At 44.8% G+C, this 22691-nt stretch overlaps 1 protein-coding gene across 2 annotated transcripts; it reads left to right on the forward strand.

Annotated features, from left to right (window-relative positions):
• Positions 1-447: 447 nt before the first annotated feature.
• LOC142465848 (putative G-protein coupled receptor 148) lies at positions 448-22453 on the forward strand. Of its 2 annotated transcripts, none has more exons than XM_075570217.1 (3): positions 448-612; positions 20486-20638; positions 21136-22453. In XM_075570217.1, exons 2-3 carry the CDS (start codon positions 20606-20608, stop codon positions 22078-22080), a joined length of 978 nt encoding a protein of 325 aa, XP_075426332.1. In that variant the 5' UTR covers positions 448-612; positions 20486-20605; the 3' UTR covers positions 22081-22453. The 2 variants fall into 2 exon arrangements, with proteins under 2 accessions (XP_075426332.1, XP_075426330.1); XM_075570215.1 differs by lacking the exon at positions 448-612 and adding an exon at positions 5230-5413.
• Positions 22454-22691: the final 238 nt, after the last annotated feature.

Consider the following 22691-nt stretch of genomic DNA (forward strand, 5'->3'; position numbering starts at 1 on the left):
CTGAAAATGGTGGGGGTTCCCTGGTTGATATCGTGCGGTATCCTGACTGATTGCTGATTGCTATATATACCGAAGCTAAGTAACTAATAAATTGTATTTGACTAACAACTGGTGTTGATATTATTCATGAGTTTACTCGTAGCTGAAATCGACAATCTGAATCAATCTCTTGAATAAGTATTTTCTTGTCAGAACAACAGTCTTTGCCAGTTTCACAACATATGACATTATCATCACTAGTATCATTGACCAGTGGTTCATGTTGAGATGACCCAATATGGAGCAATAGGAGCAGTTATGTGGGGCAATACGAGGAGTTATAGGGAGGGGTTATATGGAGCAATAGGATTTATAGGGAGGGGTTATATGGAGCAATAGGATTTATAGGGAGGGGTTATATGGAGCAATAGGCGAATTTATAGGGAGTAAGGGATATGTCACATGACTGAGGTGTTGCAAAAGCTACTTCTCTAGCCCAGTTTTCTTTTCCTTTATTTCAGAAGTGTAACTAGGTCTGAAACGGGTAAAAATCGGTGTCAAATGTAAGAAACAAACTTATTCCGTTTACCGCAGCTTTAATCAGAGGCCGTACTGAAGCACACAGTGTGAACGGTACGTACAAACAGATTGATTTGCACAGCTGCTAATCAGGAAACTATTATCTGAATAGTGACCGGAAGAAGATGACTCGTCCCCTCACTAACCTCCCACTTCTGCTTTGTAATGGAAAATCCCAGTATACTCATCACTCCCGGTGCATATTTGTATGTAGAGGGCTCTATGTATCAAAGCACAAATACAAGTGCAAAGTGTTCATTTAAACACAACTCGCATTGAAAAATACCTGCGCCAGGCTGAGTCTATGTAGTAATCTTAGTGGCGCCCTTTTCGGATACGTCTGCGTCTGTCTGCAGCGAGATGAGGGATTTATGGAGCTACTGGGGGGAGTTAGGGCGGAGTTACATCTGCCGTCGCAGGTCTGTGTATTTAATAATGTGCGGCTTGCGTTACTTTTCTTGACCGTTTCTACGTTGGTTTTCTCCGTCACATTAAAGATTGCGTAAGACTTTTTTTTCCTGTGGTGCAGAATACTAGCGCGGCGTGCACCAAATGCTACAACATTAGAAATACAATTAATAAATATGTTGTGTTTTCAGACAAAAAAAAGCTATTATTTTTTTACTATGGACTACTTTTGAAGTGAAACCTCTTTACCGGCACCTACCACGCGAAAAATGTCCCTGGCAGTAAATTGCCTCGACGGTGATGGAAGTACAGTCCCGGAAGTGACGTCACTGCTGGCAGTAGAGGCCATCAGAGACGTCTGTGTTGCCAGCTCTCACCAGTCACCGGAGAGGAGGAGTGGACACACAGACACACACCATACAATTTCTGTGACAAAACAGTGACAAAAGACAAAGAAGTTTCACTTAAAATGCGCGTGCTCGGCGGACACACACTTTTTTTTCCGTACTTAGACCCCATTAACTTCAATCACCTCAATTAGTGCTACGGCATGAAAAAACGAACCTATATACAGGTGTAACAGGTATTCCCCCCCCCCCAATCGCAGATATAGTGTGGGTGAAAGGGAACATACAATGTTACCATAGGTGTGGCTCATTACCTGTTGGCTCACAGGAGGGCTGAGCTTCCGCCACGGGGAACCTGGGGCAATATATACTAGGGGTAACCACTTACTGAATTCAGCGCCTCCACCTGCGATGGCTGCCACCAGAGGGGGAGTGGTTCCTCGCAGGACAATCACAATAATCACATACACGGTGAGGTATAATAACTAATACTATTTACTTAGGAACATAAGATAACACATATCATGACAATACCAACATAACCGATGTCCCTTTCTAGAGGAGACACTTACCACTGCGTCGCGCAGGACGCTTTCCCAACCCCAGGTGATCCCACCCAGTGTCCATAGAATCCCACCCAATGTCCCGCACTCTTGCAGAGAGAAGCAATGGGTGACTGCGCAGTCACAATTACACTAAGGGCCCGTTGGTGCACTTATCACTGTCTAGTACCTGCCGAGCACTCCGGTGCTCGGATCAGCAACACTTCACAAAGGGTCAGACGCGTGATGATTCCGTCTGATCCCAACATGGAGATATTCTCTGTGGCCTTGACTTGAGCCCGAACTCCTTCACTGGAACCGCAGCGTCCGCTGAGTCCCTACCTAACACTATAACAACGTGACACACACTGTACTATAGGCCGTCCCTACAGCACAGCATCCTTAGGTGGCTTAAGGAAAGCTCCTAGGGCCTGCGAGGTTGCCTATCCTATGCAGGTAGGTCCCTGCACCCACCCTACTCATAACACGGGCCCTGGCCATGGCTCCCCGGATTGGTTACCGCTATGAACCCCCCAGTTGCCTCCTACTACGCGCAACGCGGCCCTGGGCTATGGCTCCCCGGACTGGTTACCGCTATGAACCCCCCCAGTTGCCTCACGCCACTTGCAACACGGACCCTGGGCTATGGCTCCCCGGACTGGTTAACGCTATGAACCCCCCCAGTAGTCTTACGTCGCTTACCTCCTCTAATTCCTGCAGCAACGCTCTGCAGACTAACACTCAGCCCACTTGTCCCTTTCTGTTCCCCAGCTCTAACTACAGAAGTGACAGGGTCCCTAACCTGAGGGCTGTCCCTGTCAACACTCACTAACCTGGTGGGGAATCAGGGCTAACTTGGATCTTAGGGCCGCTGGCCTAGTGCAGGGAGTCCCTGACTCCTGCACCCTACCTCCTTCCCTGGGCTGCTCCTGACTCTGACTGAACACGTAGCTGCAAGCCCGCGAAATGTATCCTTTTCTTCTCCTGGCAGTCTTGCAGCCCTATTGGCTCCTATGAGGCACCTGGTGCCTCCCTCGCTAGGCCCTATGGGAATTGTAGTCCTGGGGCGCCTGTAATTACATTGGGGCCGCGTGCGCGCCTTCCCTGCGCCTGCACTAACCCCTAATGGCCGCCGCAACATCTCCCTCACTGTCCCTACTCTCGCGCGAAGTTCTAATGGCCGTCGGGGGCTTAATGCGCATGCGCGAACCAGCGCGACTCTGTCTGGCCGCCGGGGGCTTAATGCGCATGCGCGAACCGGCGCGACATGGCGGCGCCCTGCGCAAGAGCCGCCGGAGATCTCCTGCACTCCGGTGCTCTCCCTCCTCTGCCCCCACCCTCCGGAATGGCCGTCGGGTCTGCCGCTGGCCACCGGCAGTACCCGCCATCGGTCCTGGCCACGGAGGCTCCGACGGAGGTCGCAGGGGGCAAAGGGTGACCTGGCTACACAGGTTAGAAATCTTTCCAATTTTCTGCAGGCAGCAGATTCATTACAACTTGATCATTTTTGTGCAGTTTTGCAGACACCACTGGAATGCCCTTCCCCTCCTGTTTGCTGCAAGAACAGGACCTTCTATGGTTCTTTCCCCTCATATAGAGGTAAAGGGAAAGGTTTACAGTATAGTGCTAGGAGCTGCATTTTTGGTTATACCTTGACGTTTGGTATGCAGGCTTACGTCGCTTTGGCCAAAGGGTTTAACGAAATAACCGAGTAATGATTATTATTATTGAAGTATTTAAACTTTATACGTATTACCATACGCAGTGTTCGACAAACCTATACATTTGCTCGCCCCGGGCGAGTGGATTTAACCCCCGGGCGAGTAAATATTGGCCCAAGCAGCACACGTTTGGTACTAGGTGGCGAGTAGATTTTTTTGTGTGGCGAGTAGATTTTTTGGTGATTTGTCAACCACTGACCATACGTATATGTTTTGTCAATTGGATGTAGCATTGGGCACCCGTCTTTTGTTGTATACATTTGCCACGCTCAGAGCACTCTTTTTTGACATAAATATATATTCATGATGTGGTGGGAGTAGGAGTTTGAGCTAGCTGGGAATGTGTGTTAATCAATTTCTGACTGGTAACAGTTGTGTGGAGGTAGGTGGCAGCTCCCCCCAGAGCTCACTCCTCCTCACCTTTTTAACTTGAGAGGTCCCACATTGCTGCAAGAACAGGGCCTACTATGGTTCTTTTATGTATGTAACCCTGAAGTTTGAAACTTGCACAATATACAGTTCCGAGTAAGAGGAAATGAGGCCACAGTGGATTCTGAGAGCTTAAAGGGAACTGTGAATTAACAATTAATTTGACATCTGTGCTAAAAAGGAACACAAACCTTAAAAAAATTAGCTGTTTGAAATAATTTTTGATAACGTTAAAAATACCCGATAGATACAATTTCAAGTAAAACAGAATGATGTGTTTTATTTTTATTTATAACTAGTGTGGGTAAATATAAATGATTAGTGTAATATTAATTATGATGGTCATACGGTGAAAATAATATATTTTTTAACCTACATATTGAAACATCCGAATTACGTCAAATCATTTTTTGGGGTGGTACATAGCAACTTAATTCCGCGCTAACACTATTAACAGACTTTTTAGGGTTTACGCTGAGTTGAACTTGGTGGACGATTTTGACGCAGTTTCTCCATTTTTCTGGCGCACAGAAATATTTTTTACTGCATCCCATTAACATCTGTGCACCCAGCACCGGCCATTAAAAAATATGAGCTTAGTACACAGACGCGAATAAGAGCAATAGAAAAGGTGCGTGATGTGACAATTTTGTGCCAAAAAAACATTTGCGGCACTTAATACATAGGCCGTGTTATGTTCCAGTTTTGTAGTAGGGTTTGCCAGGTGGCTTCTCCAAAAATACTGGACTCAATTGTGAAAGGTGCGTCAGTTCACAAGTCCAGTATTACAGTACCTCTCATTTTTTACTGGACAGAGTATCCAAATACAGGACAGTCCAGTTCAACGCCGGACACCTGGCAACCCTATTTTGTAGCCACGAGACTTGGAAAAATATGCCCCACCCACCAACCCCACTTCATCAATGTCTCCCGGCTGCAAAGTTGGGGCAAACAAATGTCATTACATTTATCAAAAAATACATTTATGCTGAAACCAGAAGTGCAATTAATAATTGCTGGTTTTGCTCGCACTAGTTTTACTAATGGTGGACTCTGATAAAAATTAAAAAAAAAAACTGAGTTTGCTTATTGCAGAAGTGGATTTCTCATCACATGGGGCATGTTTAGAAAGGGTTTTCCGTTTCCCAGGTTGCAATTACCACAGGATCCTGTTCTGTTTAGCCTATACCGTATAATATCCCCAGGCTGCTATTGGCTAAGGGTTTAGTGATGAAAAAAAAGCAAGAACCCACAGACCAGTCAAATTAAACACTATCTATGGGAAAACAAGTGCAAATCAAACACAGATATGTATTCATTAAGTAGTCTGTGTTTGTATCGCTGGGTTGGCAGGAAGAGGAACTGAAATGGTCACAATTTTTCGCTGGTAGCAAAACGGGGGGAAAAGGTAAGATTTAGAATACCTGCAATTTTTGTTAAAGTGACATAACTGCCTACAAATTAACATACAATGCTGCAAAGATGTGCACCTCCGTATCTTGCAGCAGCAAAAATACGTTTAATTAATACAAAAAAGGGGTTTCTGAAGCTAACATTGCCACGCAATGTATATATTTCTATATACTCCGAAGTGGCAATTTGGGACGTTTGTGGCGCAAAACCCCCATCGTCGTCGATAGTGTTTTGCGTTCGAAAACGTGCCGACCTGCCGCTTCGGAGCGCGCGTGTAGCCGCGCTAATGGTGCGCAGCAGCGGAACCTTGATGGCGGCATTGGGAAATATCTCAGAGGGGGGGTCCCATTCGAGCTAACGAACCCCCTGCAGGCAGCTGCGCCTGTTACTGTCCCTGGAACCGCAGTGTTTTAGATGCAAGATGGTATCCTACTTAACCATTGTTACTCCTCTATCACTTTATAAGATCACTTAATACAGAATTAGTGTGGGGAGGGGGGGCTGTCAAACTCAAACCGTGGATTTTATGTCCAGTTGTTTTATTTTTGTTAAATAGTAGGACGCTTATTAAATAATTGCCAACAACTGAAACATTCTGAACATGTAAGATAGCCAAGCCCTTTTTTTTCTGGTAGGAATAACTTGCTTCTATAACATACACATTCTTATTAACACTTGTGGAAGATGTTTTTAAAAGCAGGAGAGTGTTGGTCGCAAAGTTTGCGTTGTATTTGTATTTGCAATAAACACGGTGGAGTTGGGTGTGTTCATAGAGGGTCCAATCTATGAATTGTAGCGTTGTGTACCTTGTGTGTGTACAAAGCTGCCCTCCACAAAAGAGCAATTGAAAGACGGAAATTGAAAATACTATAGGTAAGGGCCACAGAGCCTTGAATTTGATGTCTCTATAAAGCAACATAAAAATTAGCTGCATCCATATAGTTCTGGTTTAAGGATTAATATTACAAGACAGCGGGCTATGTCCTTCTGGAAACTGTGAAATAAGTACAAATTCAGTGTCCACTTCAGGTGTTTATCTGATAAATCATGGTTTTACTATTTATGGGGGTGCAATAGTGAGGTTTACTGGTCTGTACCTAAATTCATAAAGGGAGACATATTTGAAAGTACATTTAACATGATTGTTTGGCTGCAGATGAGCAAGGTCAGCCCTTTTCAGACTTGGTTTAGTTCTATTATTATCATTTATTTGTAAAGCGCAAAACATATTCAGCAGCGCGGTACAATGGGGTACAGAGTTATGTATATTACATAAATAGAATTACATACCAAATAATGACAAACAGGCGCAAACAGATGCAAACAGATGCAGACGGTAATGGGGGCGCTGCTCATGAGAGCTTACAGTCTTGAGCAGCAGTGATTCCCAACCTCATTACTCTTGAGTCACCCCTAATAGCAGTGCTCAGTTGCTGAGGCACCCCTATAACAGGACAGTGACAGAAGACACAGGACAGAGACAGACAGAGACAGAAGACACAGGACAGAGACAGACAGTGACAGAAGACCCAGGACAGAGACAGACAGTGACAGAAGACAAAGGACAGAGACAGACAGTGATAGAAGACACAGGACAGAGACAGTGACAGAAGACACAGGACAGATACACTCAGTGACAGAAGACACAATACAGAGAAAGTGAGTGACAGAAGACACAGGGTAGAGACAGTCAGTGACAGAAGACACAGGGCAGAGACATTCAGAAACAGAAGACAGGATGGAGACAGTCAGTGACAGAAGACACAGGCAGAGAGAGACAGTAAAAGAAGACGCAGGACAGAGACAGACAAGAGAGACAGACAGTGACAGAAGACACAGGACAGAGACAGACAGTGACAGAAGACATAGGACAGACAGTGACAGAAGACATGACAGACACATTCAGCAACAGAAGACACAGGAGAGAGACAGACAGTGACAGAAGACACAGGACAGAGACAGTCAGTGAAAGAAGACACAGGCAGAGAGAGACAGTGTCAGAAGACGCAGGACAGAGACAGTCAGTGACAGAAGGCACAGGGCAGAGACAGACAGTGACAGAAGACACAGGACAGAGACAGTCAGTGAAAGAAGACACATGACAGAGACACTCAGTGAAAGAAGACACAGGCAGAGAGAGACAGTGAAAGAAGACGCAGGACAGAGACAGTCAGTGACAGAAAACACAGGACAGACACAGTCAGAGAAGGCAGCACAGAGACAGGCAGTGACAGAAGATACAGGGAAGAGAGGGACAGTGACAGAAGACACAGGGCAGAGGCAGTGAGGTAGATGCGTTTGGCAGCAGCATTTTGGATGGATTGGAGTTGGGACAGATGGACGAGGGGAATGCAAAGGAGAAGGTTGCAGTAGTCAAGGTGGGACAAGATGAGTGATCAAATTAGGATTTTAGTTGCATCATCACTGAGAAAAGGGCATGTGCTCGTGAGATTTCAGAGGTGGAGATGGCAGGAGTTAGTGAGGGAGTGAATATGAGGAATGATGGAGAGGGCAGAGTCAAAGATGACCACCAGGCAACGACCTTGGGGTGTTGATGAGATTGTGGTAATATTGACAGCGAGGGAGAGTTTGGGTGTAGGGGTAGCAGTGGTAGGGGAAAACAGTATTAGTTCTGTTTTGGACGTGTTAAACTTCAGATAATGGTGGGACGTCTAGAAGGAGATTGCGGAGAGAAAGTTGGTGACATGGGAGAAGAGAGAGGGGGAGAGGTCAGGGGAGTAGTTGTAAATGTGGGGATCATCGGCATAGAGATGATACTAAAAGCCAAAAGATTGTATTAGTTCACCAAGAGAAGAGGTATAGAGTAAAAATATCAGAGGGCCAAGGATAGAGCCTTGTGGGACCCCAACAGAAAGAGAGAGTGAAGAGGAGGAGACACCAGAGAAGGAAACACTGAAAGGGCGGTTGAAAAGGTAGGACGTGAACCAGAAGAGGGCTGCATCATGTAGGCCAATCGAGTGGAGAGTGTGCAGAAGAAGGGGGTGATCAAGAGTGTCGAAGGCAGCAGAGAGATCCAGGAGAATTAGTACGGAGAAGGGACTCTTAGACTTAGCTGTGAGTAGGTAGTTGGCCACTTTTGTTAGTGCTGCTCTGTGGAGTATAGAGGACTGAAACCAGATTGCAAAGAATCAAGTAGGGAGTTGGAAGAGAGAAAGTTAGTCAAGCTATTGTATACAAGCCGCTCAAGTAGCTTGGAGGCAAAGGGGAGAAGAGAGATAGGGCGGTAGTTAGAGAGGGATCTGTCTGAACATCCAGGAAGTAACATCATCTGGTCCGAAGCTACCACAGCCATTCTGCTTCCTGGCAAATTCTGCCCTTACTCCCCTGACCAGAAATCAGCCTCTCTTTGGCTCTCATTGCCAGCAGCTGCCTCTGGCCTTAAATAGCAGGCAGTCGCTACTAGTCTTTGCCTGTGCAAAGTACTGGATACCTTGTCCTGTTTGATCGCTCCCCTGCCTTTGTTTTGCCTGCTGCCTGTCTTGACCTTGGAACTTAATCTGACCACCACTAGCCTGCCGCCTGCCTCGACCTTGGAACCGGACCTGACTACCCTTGCCTGCCTCGACCCCAGAATGTACCTGATTACCCCTGCATCCCAGGCCTCTAATCCCAGGCCAACGTCGGTGTATTACTCCCTACCTCTGCCCTGCGGGTCCGTATCCTGTTTTGCAGTCAGCAACGTTACAGGGAGGTTGGGTCAAGAAAGGGTTTCTTTAAAATGGGCGTGATGAGTGCATGTTCTCTGCAGTAATAGAAAAGTTATTGTTATTGGAGATATGCCTAGTACGCAGATTATCATAGTATGATTCACAGGCTACTTTATAACAAACACAACCAGGTCTTGCATCATGCTGAAAACTCCCAGTAAAACTCCCTTATAATCTCAATGAAGGACAAGCAGAATATGAAGAGATTAAAGCTGCAGTTCAAGCAATATCCTACATGTGTTTTTTTTAAATAAATCAGATTTGTACAGCTCAACCCCGTTATAACGCGATCCGTTACAACGTGAATCTGCTTATAACGAGATGCAAGCATGGCTCCCAATTTCCGTATGTATGAATACTTTACAACACGATTATTGGTATCTTAAATACTTTATTGTACAATACATACAATTGTATATTATTTCTAACGCGATCCGCTTATAGCGCGATGTGATTCTTTGGACCCCAAGCACAGCGTAATAAGGGGGTTGAGCTGTACTATGTGAACAAAAAAAAAATGTAAGACATTTTTAATGTTTCTAATGTAGGAAGCATTTTTGTTTCTATAGAAATTATTTACAAAGTCACACCCCCTTCCCCTTCTGATAGGCTCTGGTTCTTTAGCCCTGCACTCTCTCTAGCAGTGCACCAATTGTATCTAGTAACTGCCTAGTCACATGGTCATCCTCACAGAACTTTGCATTGTGGGTAATGTAGTCCAGCAATAACTGAATTAAATAGCCCAGAGCAAAGCGATCGATTACAGGAGAATGGATCGATCTGCAACTTAGCTAATCACTTGTCAGTGTGCAGATTGTATTGATGCACATATTGAATGGAAAAAATAAAAAACTTTTTGTTTTGTTTTGTTTTTTTGTTTTTTAAACCGCAGCTTCAACTGCAGCTAATGCACCTACAATACCTGTGGTGGCCTGTATGTAATTGTGCATGTCCTACTATTGCCAAAATAATTAATACTTTTAACTGTGAGACTCAATTGAGACTGTTTTCTTGTGGGTGTTATTTAATGTCATACACAAGATGGTCGAGGCAATTAATTAGACTGCTTCCTAATAAGTGACACTATTCTGAATAAGTGAGCCTTGCTTAGACTGGCTTCCAATAAGTGTGATTGCCTTTCCATATATTGAAGCTGCCTTCAAATGAGCGAGACTGCCTTTCCAATTAATGAGACTGCCTTCCAATAAGTGAGACTGTCTTTCCAATTAATCAGACAGCCTTCCAATGAGTGAGACCACTTTTCCAATGAATCAGGCAGCCTTCCAATCAGTGAGACTGCCTTTCCAATTAATCAGACAGCCTTCCAATATGTGATACTGCCTTTCCAATGAGTAATACTGCCATTCAGGTGAGTGAGCATCTTCCCAATGAGTGGGACTCTTCTCAATGAGTGAGACTGCCTCTCCAAATAGTGAGCCTTTCCTCCCAATCCATTGAGTAAGACTGCTTTCTCAATGAAGGAGACAGCTTTAGTTATGAATGAAACTCTCTTCTCAATGACTGACTGTCTTACCAATAAATGAGACTGGCTTTCCAATGAATGAGACTTCTATCCAGTGGATGATACTCTCTTCTCTATGAGAATACTGATATCTGGAACCCATATATAGTGGTAACTGTCTGGCTATATGTTTATATAGTGGTACTTTGCAGTACTTTGCAATGATTACAGATTATTATAGACTAAAGCTGTAAAATTACGGGCATTATTGAAATCCCTGCTCTCTGATTGGTTAAAATTCCAGGCATTATTCATTCAGTAATGCCCGGATTTTTTTGCAGCTTGCAATGTGTTTATTTCCAATGTGTTTATTTCCAGCCAATCAGCTTTCAGAACAGCTCTGAGGTAGGGCAGGGGATTGGTGAGGAGGCACGAACAGCTCGGGCAGGGGATTGGCCAGATAGCAGTAGCATGCAGTGACTCCTCCCCCTCCCTCCATAAACAGAGCAGATAGATTTAGTTAAATTGGGGAGGGAGAGAGAGAGTGTGTGTTTGTGTAGCTGCAAAGTAAGTAAGTGGTTGTCTGCAGTTTGTTTCTGTCTAGTGTGTGTGTGTATAAATATATATATATATATACACAGTGGTCGACAAATCACCAAAAAATCTACTCGCCGAACAAAAAAATCTACTCGCCACCTAGTACCACACGTGTGCTACTTGGGCCAATAGGAGCTCGCCACGATGTTAAGTCCACTCGCCCGGGGCGTGCAAATGTATAGGTTTGTCGAACACTGTATATATATATATATAAAAGTGACACTGTGTGCTCATTTGCATGTCATTTCCCAGAATCCCTTGCTGCAGTGGAAGTGCTGTATGCTGGGTGATAATGGGGAAAGGCGGGGTTGCAGACCTGCCTAAGACATGCAGATGAGCATACAGCTATATTTGCATATTTGCTTTCCTGTGGAGGGTTTTTGTCACTTTTTTTACTCACCATAACTTAACTCAGTATTATGGTTTAGCCTATCCCATAGCCTCTCTTGCATTCCCAGTAAAATCAACCCCACACTGATGAGACCCATCAAGGTCGAAACAGCTGTCTGTGGGTGGTTTTCTGGGTATGCACCTTAACCCTGGCTGTGCTCAAAGCTGTGACCATGCAGCAAGCTTAAGCCTATAGGGAACCATGTTAAAAATGGTTATTGAGGCAAAAAGTGACACTGTGTGCTCATTTGCATGTCATTTCCCAGAATCCCTTGCTGCAGTGGAAGTGCTGTATGCTGGGTGATAATGGGGAAAGGCGGGGTTGCAGACCTGCCTAAGACATGCAGATGAGCATACAGCTATATTTGCATATATATATGTATGTAGCTGCAGTTTGTGTGTGTAGCTGCAGTGTGTGTGTGTGTGTGTATATACACATAGGGGGCGGCAGTGTGTGGATATAGATAGCTGCAGTGTAAGCGTATATAGAGGTGCTTTAATGTATTTACCATTTTATTTTAATTAAAAAAATCTATATAACTATACAAAAGTGTCTATTATTTATGAAAAAGCCTACATTTAGCAAAAAAAAAAAACGACATTTAGCCTATAATGGTAATAATCCCCTCAGAAAAGGGCATTACTGGCCAATAATGCCCTGGCTGGGTTAAAGTCCCTCGGCTTCGCCTCAGTCCTTCAACCCTTCCAGCCAGAGCATTATTGGCCAGTAATGCCCTGTTCTGAGGGGATTATTACTTAAATAGTACAAAGTAGAGCAGAATACCACCATATCTAGATCTATAACTTTACACTCACACGCATAAAATACTCTCTCCCTTTCTGCTCTTGAAGCATAAATAGAACATCCACCTTTCAATCCATGTGACCAAAGAGCTCTGTCCCTTTAACTGAAATGTTCTCTCTTGAATATACCCACAGTAACACTAGCCTGTTAAAAGCACTTTGACCCGATGCAGACATGAGAAGCACAGGTTATACTTGAGCCCTCGGCACCCCCTCACATCGTTTCCTTCAGACATGTAGAATATCTTGGAAAAGCAAAATGAAGGGAGTTTGAAGATCCTAAAAAGTTAATTATTTTCTATAAGAAACGTATTAATTAATTGCTTTACTTCTGATCGGTACTCACAAGTGTTAATTCCAACTCGGGCTTGGTGATGATTTTTGACAGTGTAAAAAATGACCCATACAGAAATATTATTAAATAATACCCAATATAAAATGTGCATTGGGTGATTATCTTTAACAATTTGGAATGGATTCAGGATATTAAACTAACACACACAGGGCAATTTTTTTTTGAAAATAATAGATATTTTGGCCCCTAGAGACGCAAAATAAAACTATCTCTCTAAGGAGTCTATGTATTAATGTAGAGAAAGGTATGTTTAGACGTACTGCTCTGGTTTTTGCAGCAGAGCTACAGCATATATACTGTAAGAACGGCGCGGAGACGCAGAATGTGACACATCTCATAATCTGTGCCCCATGTAACTCCTCCCACTGACTCTCCCCAAGGTGCAAGCTGGTGCAGAGACGCAGAGCGTGATACATCTCATTATAATCTGCTCACCATGTAAATCCTCCCACAACTCCTCCCACTGACTCTCCCCAAGGTGCAAGCTGGTGCAGAGACGCAGAATGGGATACATCTCATTATAATCTGCGCACCACGTAACTCCTCCCACAACTCCTCCTATTGACTCTCCCCAAGGTGCAAGCTGGTGCAGAGACACAGAACATGATACATCTCATTATAATCTGCGCACCACGTAACTCCTCCCACAACTCCTCCTACTGCCTCTCCCCAAGGTGCAAGCTGGTGCAGAGACGCAGAACATGATACATCTCATTATAATCTGCGCACCACGTAACTCCTCCCACAACTCCTCCTACTGACTCTCCCCAAGGTGCAAGCTGGTGCAGAGACGCAAACATGATACATCTCATTATAATCTGCGCACCATGTAACTCCTCCCACAACTCCTCCTACTGACTCTCCCCAAGGTGCAAGCTGATGCAGACGAGACCAAATTGGAGCTAAAAACTATGATACATACAGTACAGTAGCGGCAGGGTAAAAATGCTCCGGTTTTGCTCCAAATTTGCCTTGATACGCAGAGCCTAAACTGTCAATTGCATGATGAAATATGTTGCTGCCAAATAAACCCTGTACACATGGCCTTACTAATCCTGCTGGGTGCAAAACAGTGAACACACAACCTACAAAGCCTATAATAAATTCTGAAGGACGACATTATTTTTTAATGTAGGCTTCGTAGTGTCCGCGAGTCATAAATAACCTTCTGCTTTTCGCCTTTTGATCTTGTATTTGGAATTGATTGGAATCTATACGGCTGAGTAATACTAGCTGCACCACGGGCATACCTGCAAGTTTGATTTGTACAGTATGTTTGCCAATCCTGTTATCTACAATACGTCCACAATATGCTCCGTTCACCTGAACAAACAGTTTGCTCCATCGTACAGATGGAAGGGGGCATGAGTATACCTTTTATCCCAGAGTTTTTGTTAACCTTTGCACCATGTAAGACATCCCATTTTTTGTAATAATAAGATGGTGATAACATGGCTTTCATACACTGAAACATTCTATTTGCAGATATCACATGTTAAAAGCATATAAACGTGTAACTATTAACATTTCATAGTTATATTAATGCTTTGCTTACAGTAACCACTTCTACTGCTCCATATAACGGCTCCCCATAACTCTTATTGCTACATATAAGCGCTCGCTATAACTCCTACTATTGCCCCATATAACCTCTCCCTATAACTTCACCTATTGCTCCATATAACCCCTTATAACCCTGCCCAATAACTCCTCCTATTGCTCCATATAACTCCTCCAAGATGGGCTGCAGGTAAGCTCCTGCAGGGGAGCTAAGATGGCCTTAGACCGAAGGGTTGGTGATGGTGGAGATGGAAGTAGGAGAGGCTGCAGGCTGCAGCAGTGGTGTTGGCCTTGGGGAGATAGAAAGGAAACAAATAGTAATGTTAATCAATTGATTATTTCCAAAGGTATTAACAAAGGTGGAAGAAACAAAAACACTATGGAAGTATTGAAGATAGGTCCTTCTGTATCTTGAAGATAAGGTGTGTTACTTTAGTCAATAAGTCCACGGAGCCAGTGGTGTAGCTAGACATGCGTGGGCCCCCGGGCAAATTTTTCTCAGGGCCCCATTATGAGTGAACATATTCCGTAGATACAAGGTGTTTCCATCGCCCCCCGCCCCCAGCGGGTTGGCGACCCTGTGAGCCCCCCCCCCACCTACTTTTACACGTCCTCATTCTGCTCTATTCACCCCTCTCGCCTCATGTATTTCTCTCCCCCGTCACACCCCCTCCCTCGCTACCCCGTTTTTCCTCTCACACTCTCTGCCCTCCACCCCCCTTCCACACTTAATCCAGCTCCCTCCAACCTTCACTCCACCCCCTGGCCACACACATACAATTTCCCCACACCACACATACAATTCCCCCTCTACAAGAAAGTATCCCCCCCTCACAATACACAAATTAGAATAACCACGTAAACGCACACTACAATAACCCCCCCCCCCCCACACACACACACACACACAAGTGGTTTAAAAACTCTGGTGTACAGTACTGCACAGTAACTTCTTCTTTTAATACAGTTAACTATAAACAACTGTGTAAAGAATGTCAAACTATTTTTAAAATGCTCTAATATAAAGATTACAGGTAGTCCTCGTTTTCCGACGTTTCGCTTTCCGTCGGATGCAGTCCAAAAACTCATTATCCGCAGCGGTTTTCGCGCATCCGACGGAAACCGTCGCCGGTTACCATGGGTGCCGCTTTCCGACTGTCCCGCATCTGACGTGGGTTTGCGGGACGCATTGTGTCAGAAAAGCGAGGACTCACTGTATCACGTGTTACCTCAATAGCTTGCACTGAGGTACACACAGCACACTGACAGACACTGAATCACACACAGCACACTGACAGAAACTGAGGCACAAATAGCACACTGACAGAGCAAACGGTAACTGAAAATGTTACACACAAACACACACAGCATACTGACACACTGAAGCACATTGACACTGAAACACACACAGCAAATTGACACACACAGCAAATTGACACACACACATGCACAACAAACTGACACACAAACAACCAACTGACACACAAACACACACAGCAAACTAACACACAAATACACAGCATACCTTCTCACAGCTGCACATAGTAACTCCTCCCCCTGACCTCACGGAGCACAGGGGCGGTCAGGCCTCTGCAGCTCTGTGCATTAGCTCCGCTCCCAGCCTCTGCTGCCTGCTCTCTGCAACCCCCAACACCCCTCCTCTCACCACTCACAGCTCCCGATCCAGCCGGCAAGTTGCTGTTAAGGGGCCCGGAAGGGAGCCCTGACTTCTGTGGTCGTCAGCTAGATGGCTAGGCCAAATGTCTCGGCTCTCCCCCGTCGGCGACCCTGAGCGGGCCCCCCAAGAGGACGGGCCCCCGGGCTGCCCGGGATATAGCTACGTTCCTGCACGGAGCGAATTCTTTATTCCATTATTTATTCAGAGACAAATATAGAGTACAGTATCATAGCATTACGGCATCATTGTTTACAGGCATCATAGCAGGTATTGCAACAAGTTATGAATGGAGAACTAGTCAGTGTAAGTTCCAAGTAATTCTAAGTTCAATACACACAGGATCACACATTTATACCCAGTTTCCGGACATCCGGACAAGTTCATATATGTACTTGTTTTTCCCAATTTCAACATAATATTTTTCACTGGTAGCATATTATCTGATTCTGTTATCCATCCTCATTGTATTTTTTTTGTAACTTAGATTTTATTGCAGATTTCAGACATTAGATACAATTTACAATACACCATACATGTTATCTGAAGAGTAATCTCAACGGTGAATTATCTCATTTGAGAAAATTCCCAGCTTTTCGGGCCCTACTCAGCCGGGAGCAACAATAATAATAGTAATAATAAGAATAATAAAATAATAATTTAAAAAAAAAGGGTGGGGGGAGGAAAGGTAGGGTGAGGGAGGGTCTGGAAAGGGCACCGCTCCAGGCACTATCTACTATCTACTATTCACCATATCCTCATTGTATTTTAACGAGTATGATCCGTTCTTGGCCTTGTCTATCTTTCTACCTCCCTAAATTCCTGCCTATCTTCCAACCTGGGATGTATGTCTAACTTAGACTCCGTTCTTATCTATTTAGCCTTGAACTGTAATACTGCACATCTGAGAGTTTTTCCTACATCTACCAATTTTTGTTAACTTCATGTATACCAAGCAGATATATATGTATATAGAGACAATATGACGTCTCTCCTGTTCAGAATTTGACATCATCCTATCTTCAAGTATTAGAAGTGAGGTCAGGGAAGTAATACATGAGTTAAAAAATAATACAACCACAGGGCCAGATGGCTTAACAGCAGAGTTTTTTTAATATTGTTTATAAGGTTGAAAATGCTATCTGTGAGTAGGTTTTACTGGCTATGCACTTTAATCCAGGCTGTTCTGAAAAGCTGTGTATATAAGGGAAGAGAGGGGGAGGGGGAGAAGATGAAGGGAGAGAGGAGGGGGAAGGAGGAGGGGACGGGAGAGAGAGGAGGACGGTGAGGGGGAGAGAGAAAGAGGGGGGAGGGGGAGAGAAAGAGGGGGAATGAGAGATAGATGAGAGGGAGGAACAGGGAGAGAGGGGAAAGGGGAAAGAGAAGGGTAAACAGGATCAGAGAGGATCTGAGTGCGCCCACTGCCTACCTGCTGCCTTGGAGGATTGAGGTGGCCTGATATGAATCCTATAGAGGGGGCAGCAGAGCTGGAAGGTGCAGAGCTGGAAGGTGCCGACGGAGGTGCCTGTCAGGGGAGCCACCCTTCCACCACCCTACAGCATGCTGCTTGGGCAGGCACCTCCACAAACACCTTCCAGCAGGCCCTCTCTGCACCCCCTTTCAGAAGGCCCTCTCTGCAGATCAGGCCACGTGCCAGGTTTGCCGGCAGGGGCCCGGATCCCTTTACTCACCGGGCCCGGATAGGGTTGCCACGTGTCGGGTTTTGAACCGGAAAGCCCGGTATTGTGGCCCTGCGTCCGTTATAGTATTAAAGGTAATACCAGACATGTACGGACAGAGTCGGGATGGTGTATAACGAGACATTAGGGCTGAGATGTATGGAGGGGCAGAAGAGTGTAAAGTTTTAAAAGGGAAGTGGAGAATTGACTGTGTGATACAGGATTTGATAGGAAGCCAGGAGAGGGATTTCAAACAAAACAAAAAAGAACGCAAGTGATGCAAATGAATACTTTATGAAGAGAAAAAAAAGATAAAATCAAATATCACATAAATATATAGAACAAAGAACAGGACAAATTGCCTGTTATAAAGTAGAAGCCCAATTCAGGGGGTTGTGCAGTCCCTCGTCCGTCTCCTGGGAAACTCAAGGGGAAGCTGGTGTTGAAGCATACTGCTACGCCGTCTCCCTGCTAAAGCGCCACTCCGTGCACCGGACACCGAGGGGGTCGCGCTCGTTGCCAGGAGAAAAACTGGTATTACGGCTGGCGTACTCCTCTCTCCCTTCACTGGAAACCGGATGTGACGTAACCTCCACTCGTATCCAGTTTGACGTTTTTGGGAAATCACCTGGGCTATACGCGGCGACTAGCTGACAGTAACAAGAACACAGACGCTGCTGCGGTGCAAAGTTTGTGAATGACTGGAACGTGCAAATAGACCCTCACAAATATTTAGGGGATACACGCGCTTTGATCCTAAATCCTCCTTTGGGTACAGTTTTGTCCAATCACTGTGCTTTTACACTTACCACTTAAGGGTATAGTTTCTGAGCGCTCAACCACCTATATTTTGTTTGTTCTCTTGTTCAGAGGGATTTCAGCAGGGGAGACGCTGAGACAGATTTCGGAAATAGTACAGTGATTCTGGCAGCAGCATTTAGGATAGTTTGTAGGGGAGAAAGGTGAGAGGCAGGAAGGCCGGACAGCAGGAGGTTACAGTAGTCGAGACGTGAGAGAATGAGGGCCTGAGTCAGAGTTTTTGCAGTCGAGCAACAGAGGAAAGGACGTATCTTGATAATATTGCAGAGGAAAAAAAGTCTACTTTTTGAATGTGAGAGGAGAATGTGTGAGAGGAGTCGAGTGTGACCCCTAGGCAGCGCGCTTGGGCTACTGGGTGAATGATAGTACTTCCAAAAGTAATGTGGAAGAAGGTAGTAGGGCCAGGTTTGGGAGAAAGTATGAGGAGCTCTGTTTTTGCCATGTTAAGTTTATGTCGGCGGAGGGCCATCCAGGATGATATCGCAGAGAGACATTCAGAAACTTTGGTCTGTATAGCAAGTGTAAGGTCAGGGCTAGAAAAGTAAATTTGTGTCATCAGCATGGAGGTGATATTTGAACCCAAGAGAAGTGATTAGGTCACCTAGAGAGAGTGTGTAAAGAGATACGAGAAGAGGTCCCAGGACAGAGCCCTGGGGAACACCCATAGAGAGATCGATAGAGGAGGAGGTGTTAGCAAAAGGGACACTGAATGTACAATGGGAGAGGTAAGAGGAAATCCAGGATAGAGCTTTGTTACAAATGCCAAGAGTATGGAGAATGTGAAGGAGAAGAGGGTGGTCCACAGTATCAAATGCTGCAGAAAGGTCAAGTAATATGAACAGGGTGTAATGACCTTTGTCTTCGGCAGCATGGAGGTCATTAGTTATTTTACTGAGGGCTGTTTCAGTGGAGTGAGCAGTGCAGAAGCCAGATTGTAGAGGGTCTAGGAGAGAATAGGTGTTGAGAAAATAGAGCAAGCGAGAGAACACAAGACGTTCAAGGAGTTTAGAGGCAAAAGGCAGGAGGGAGACAGGCCAATAGTTAGAAAGACAGGTACGGTCAAGCTTGCTGTTTTTGAGTAATGGTATAACAGTTGCATGTTTGAAGGAAGAGGGAAAGGTACCAGAGTAGAGGGATGAGTTAAAAATGTTTGTGAGCATAGGGATTACAGTAGGAGCAAGAGGTTTTAGGAGACATGAGGGAATGCGGTCAAAAGGGCAGGTGATAGGAGAAGAGGAGATCAGCAACGACACATCCTACTCTGTGGTACCGGAAAGAGTCAAGGAAGGCAGGAGGAGAGTTAGAAAGAGGTGTAGGATGGAATGGGGATACAGAGGGGAGGTCCTGACGTATGGATTCCACCTTTTCCTTGAAATAGTTGGCAAAGTCCTGAGGTGAGATGGAGGAAGAAGAACAGGCAGCCAAGGGTGGTCTGAGTAGGGAGTCAAAGACAGAGAAGAGTCAGCGTGGATTAGACTTGTGCGTGTTGATTAGTGAAGAAAAGTAGGTTTGTTTAGCTTGAGAGTTGGCAGAGTTGAAACAGGATAGCATAAATTTGTAGTGAAGGAAGTCTGCGATAGTGTGACGTTTCCTCCAGAGGCGTTCAGAGGAACGAGTGCAGGAACGCAGCATATGCATGTGGGAATTTAGTTGGGATCTGGGGTTAGAAGGGCGAGAACGGCAGAGACAAAGCGGGGCATGTAGATCAAGAGAGGAGGACAGGGCAAAGTTGTAGTTCCTGACCACCTTGTCAGGGTCTGGAGTAGAGTTGAGAGAGGAGAGGGAGGAGCGTAAAGTGGAATCAAAAGCTGGTAGGTTAATAGAGCGCAGGTCTCTGCAGGAACAATAACAGACAGGATAAAAATGCATCTTTTACTCTCAATTTAATACTAAAATTGCCTTTGTACTGTCCATAGAAACTCAGACTTTTAGAAATGTATGCACTTGGAATCCCTCTGTTGTCTAATCCCGACCCTGTTCTGTTTTATTTTTTTGTAGGTTTTCCATCATGCAGCAGAAGACAGAGCTTTTATTCCGCTTGGCTTCACCAATACATGAAATGGAATGATCTCTATGATTCATTTCCACTAGCTCTCCTTTCTCTCGCGAAGAGATTGAATGCTGAGTCACTTTACTCAACAGTTAAATCAGGTGTGCGCCAGGATCTTGATGAGTGATAAATCAGGCTGCTGGGATACCTTTCCGGATGAGATACAGATGGTCTTTCTTTAATAAGGGAGCAGAACTCATTCCAACATTAACCTCACTTGTTAACATTAAGCTGCTATCTAGAGATGGAACATGTGCTGTTCTCATGACTGTAGGCTTGTATTATATCAGGAGGTTCCTTTTTATTGGAGCTTGCACGTGCCTGTTCATGTGCTTCTTCTCCCATCCCAATGTTAAACAGTACTGGCCAGAGCTGACTTTGACAAGCTTAAATCAAACCCAGAGTGTTTAATGATGGAGTTATGTTCTGTTGGCGGATCACACAATGTAAAGTAACATTAACCAACAATTGTTAAACAGAGCTGAGTGGGCCTTAAATGCAGACTGGATCCAGCACCCAGATAATCTAAATAATGCTAAGCCTCGTGGCACGTTCAAGACACACACTACATGTCTCATTGTTCCATTTTATTTCTTAGAGAAGACCATCTCTGAAGACCATGAACTCTTCCACCAATGAGTCCAACTCACAACAATTCATAGAGTCCATCAAGGCTTGTGTTTATCTGGTAGACTTCATCGTCTGCTCTGTATTCACTGTACTGATCATACAGACTGTGTGGAGAGATTCCGTCCTGAAGAAAGAGGTGCGTTACTTCCTCCTGTGCCACCACCTCATGTGTCTGACTTTATTCTTTGGCTTGGGAACCATATTCAGCGGGATGAGGGCTTTCCAGGTCAACGCGCCTGTCCTTGTGTGCTGGATTGTTTTTGCGGTGCAAATAGCCATTGGGAGGGGACTCATGCTGACCCTCACCTTGATGGCGTTGAACACATGCATCGCTGTTTGCTGGCCGCTAAGGTACCTGGCGTTTGTGCACTCTGTGAAACTCAAAGTCACAGCATGCATGTGGATTATCGCAGTACTGAACCCGGCAGTGTCAGTGGTATACGAAAGCATAAAAACGTCTCCACAGTTTATTTTGCACTTGGATCCTACTTGCCCCAGCTCCTTAACGAGTATCATTTTCAGAATAGCCGGGATGGCTTTCATAATGCTGCTGGCGCTCCTTATATTAGCTAGCTACATTCTTATATTCAGGGAAGGGAGGCGCACCGGACACTTTAACAGTTCCAACAAGCAGGCCAGAAGAACCATCGCCATCCACGGGCTGCAGATTGCCCTGCACGTACTCCCGACATTAGTGACCATTTGGATAGGTGGGAAGGCGAAATACATTGTCATGAACCTGGCTAATTTTATTATTTTCTCCTTTGCGCAGTGCTGCAGCCCTGTTGTGTACGGTTTGCGATGCACTGAGCTCAGACACAAATTCATAGTGCAAAGAAACAGGTGCTTCACAGTTCGTACATCAGACAGCAATGGTGAGGAGCAGCTTAGAAATGGTTACTCCGTTGACTGATCCAGAACCGTCTATGAGTTCCGACGTTCTTCTCTTGTCCTATCTGGAAAGATGGAGTTTCTTGTGCCACCAAAGATCTCTTCTCTTAAGAATGTGAATCAAATGATTGTAAAGCTAATTACCTTTAAATACATGTGTGGAGAAGCCCGTAAGATCAGTATACCAAGGTAGCATTCCATACACGCAAGCGGTGAATGACAATAACATGCTGCAGTGTATAGCAAAAAATTGTATTACTAAATATTTTACCTGTCTGTGGAAGGTATATTTAATAATAACCAAGGTCATGGCTGTTACTGCCCAGATAAAGGTCCATGGAATAGTGACATGTATTATATGATGCAAATAAAGATGTTATTATTTTTGCACTGTATGTTTTTTTAACATATTTGTGTGAATATTATCTTATTTCTTTGATTCCCAAAGTCACAAACTGTAAATAACTGCTGAGTTGTAGTTTGCTTTATTAGAAAGATTCAGTCCCAGCCTTTAACCCTTTGAGTGCCACATCGCGATCATGTGACCGATCACGTGATGGCGGGAACGGAAGAGGAAGGAGACCTCCACAGGAGCGCAGAACGCGATCTCCCCTAGTATTCAAGCTGAAAAAG

Source organism: Ascaphus truei, chromosome 14, assembly GCF_040206685.1.
Source record: "Ascaphus truei isolate aAscTru1 chromosome 14, aAscTru1.hap1, whole genome shotgun sequence".
NCBI lineage: Eukaryota > Metazoa > Chordata > Amphibia > Anura > Ascaphidae > Ascaphus > Ascaphus truei.

Excerpts from the sequence above, each read along its gene's own strand:
- LOC142465848 (XM_075570217.1), top strand. The coding sequence starts at position 20,606 with ATGCTGAGTCACTTTACTCAACAGTTAAATCAG. Across the intron at positions 20,639-21,135 it reads TTACTCAACAGTTAAATCAG|AGAAGACCATCTCTGAAGAC; the intron begins GTGTGCGCCAGG and ends TTTATTTCTTAG.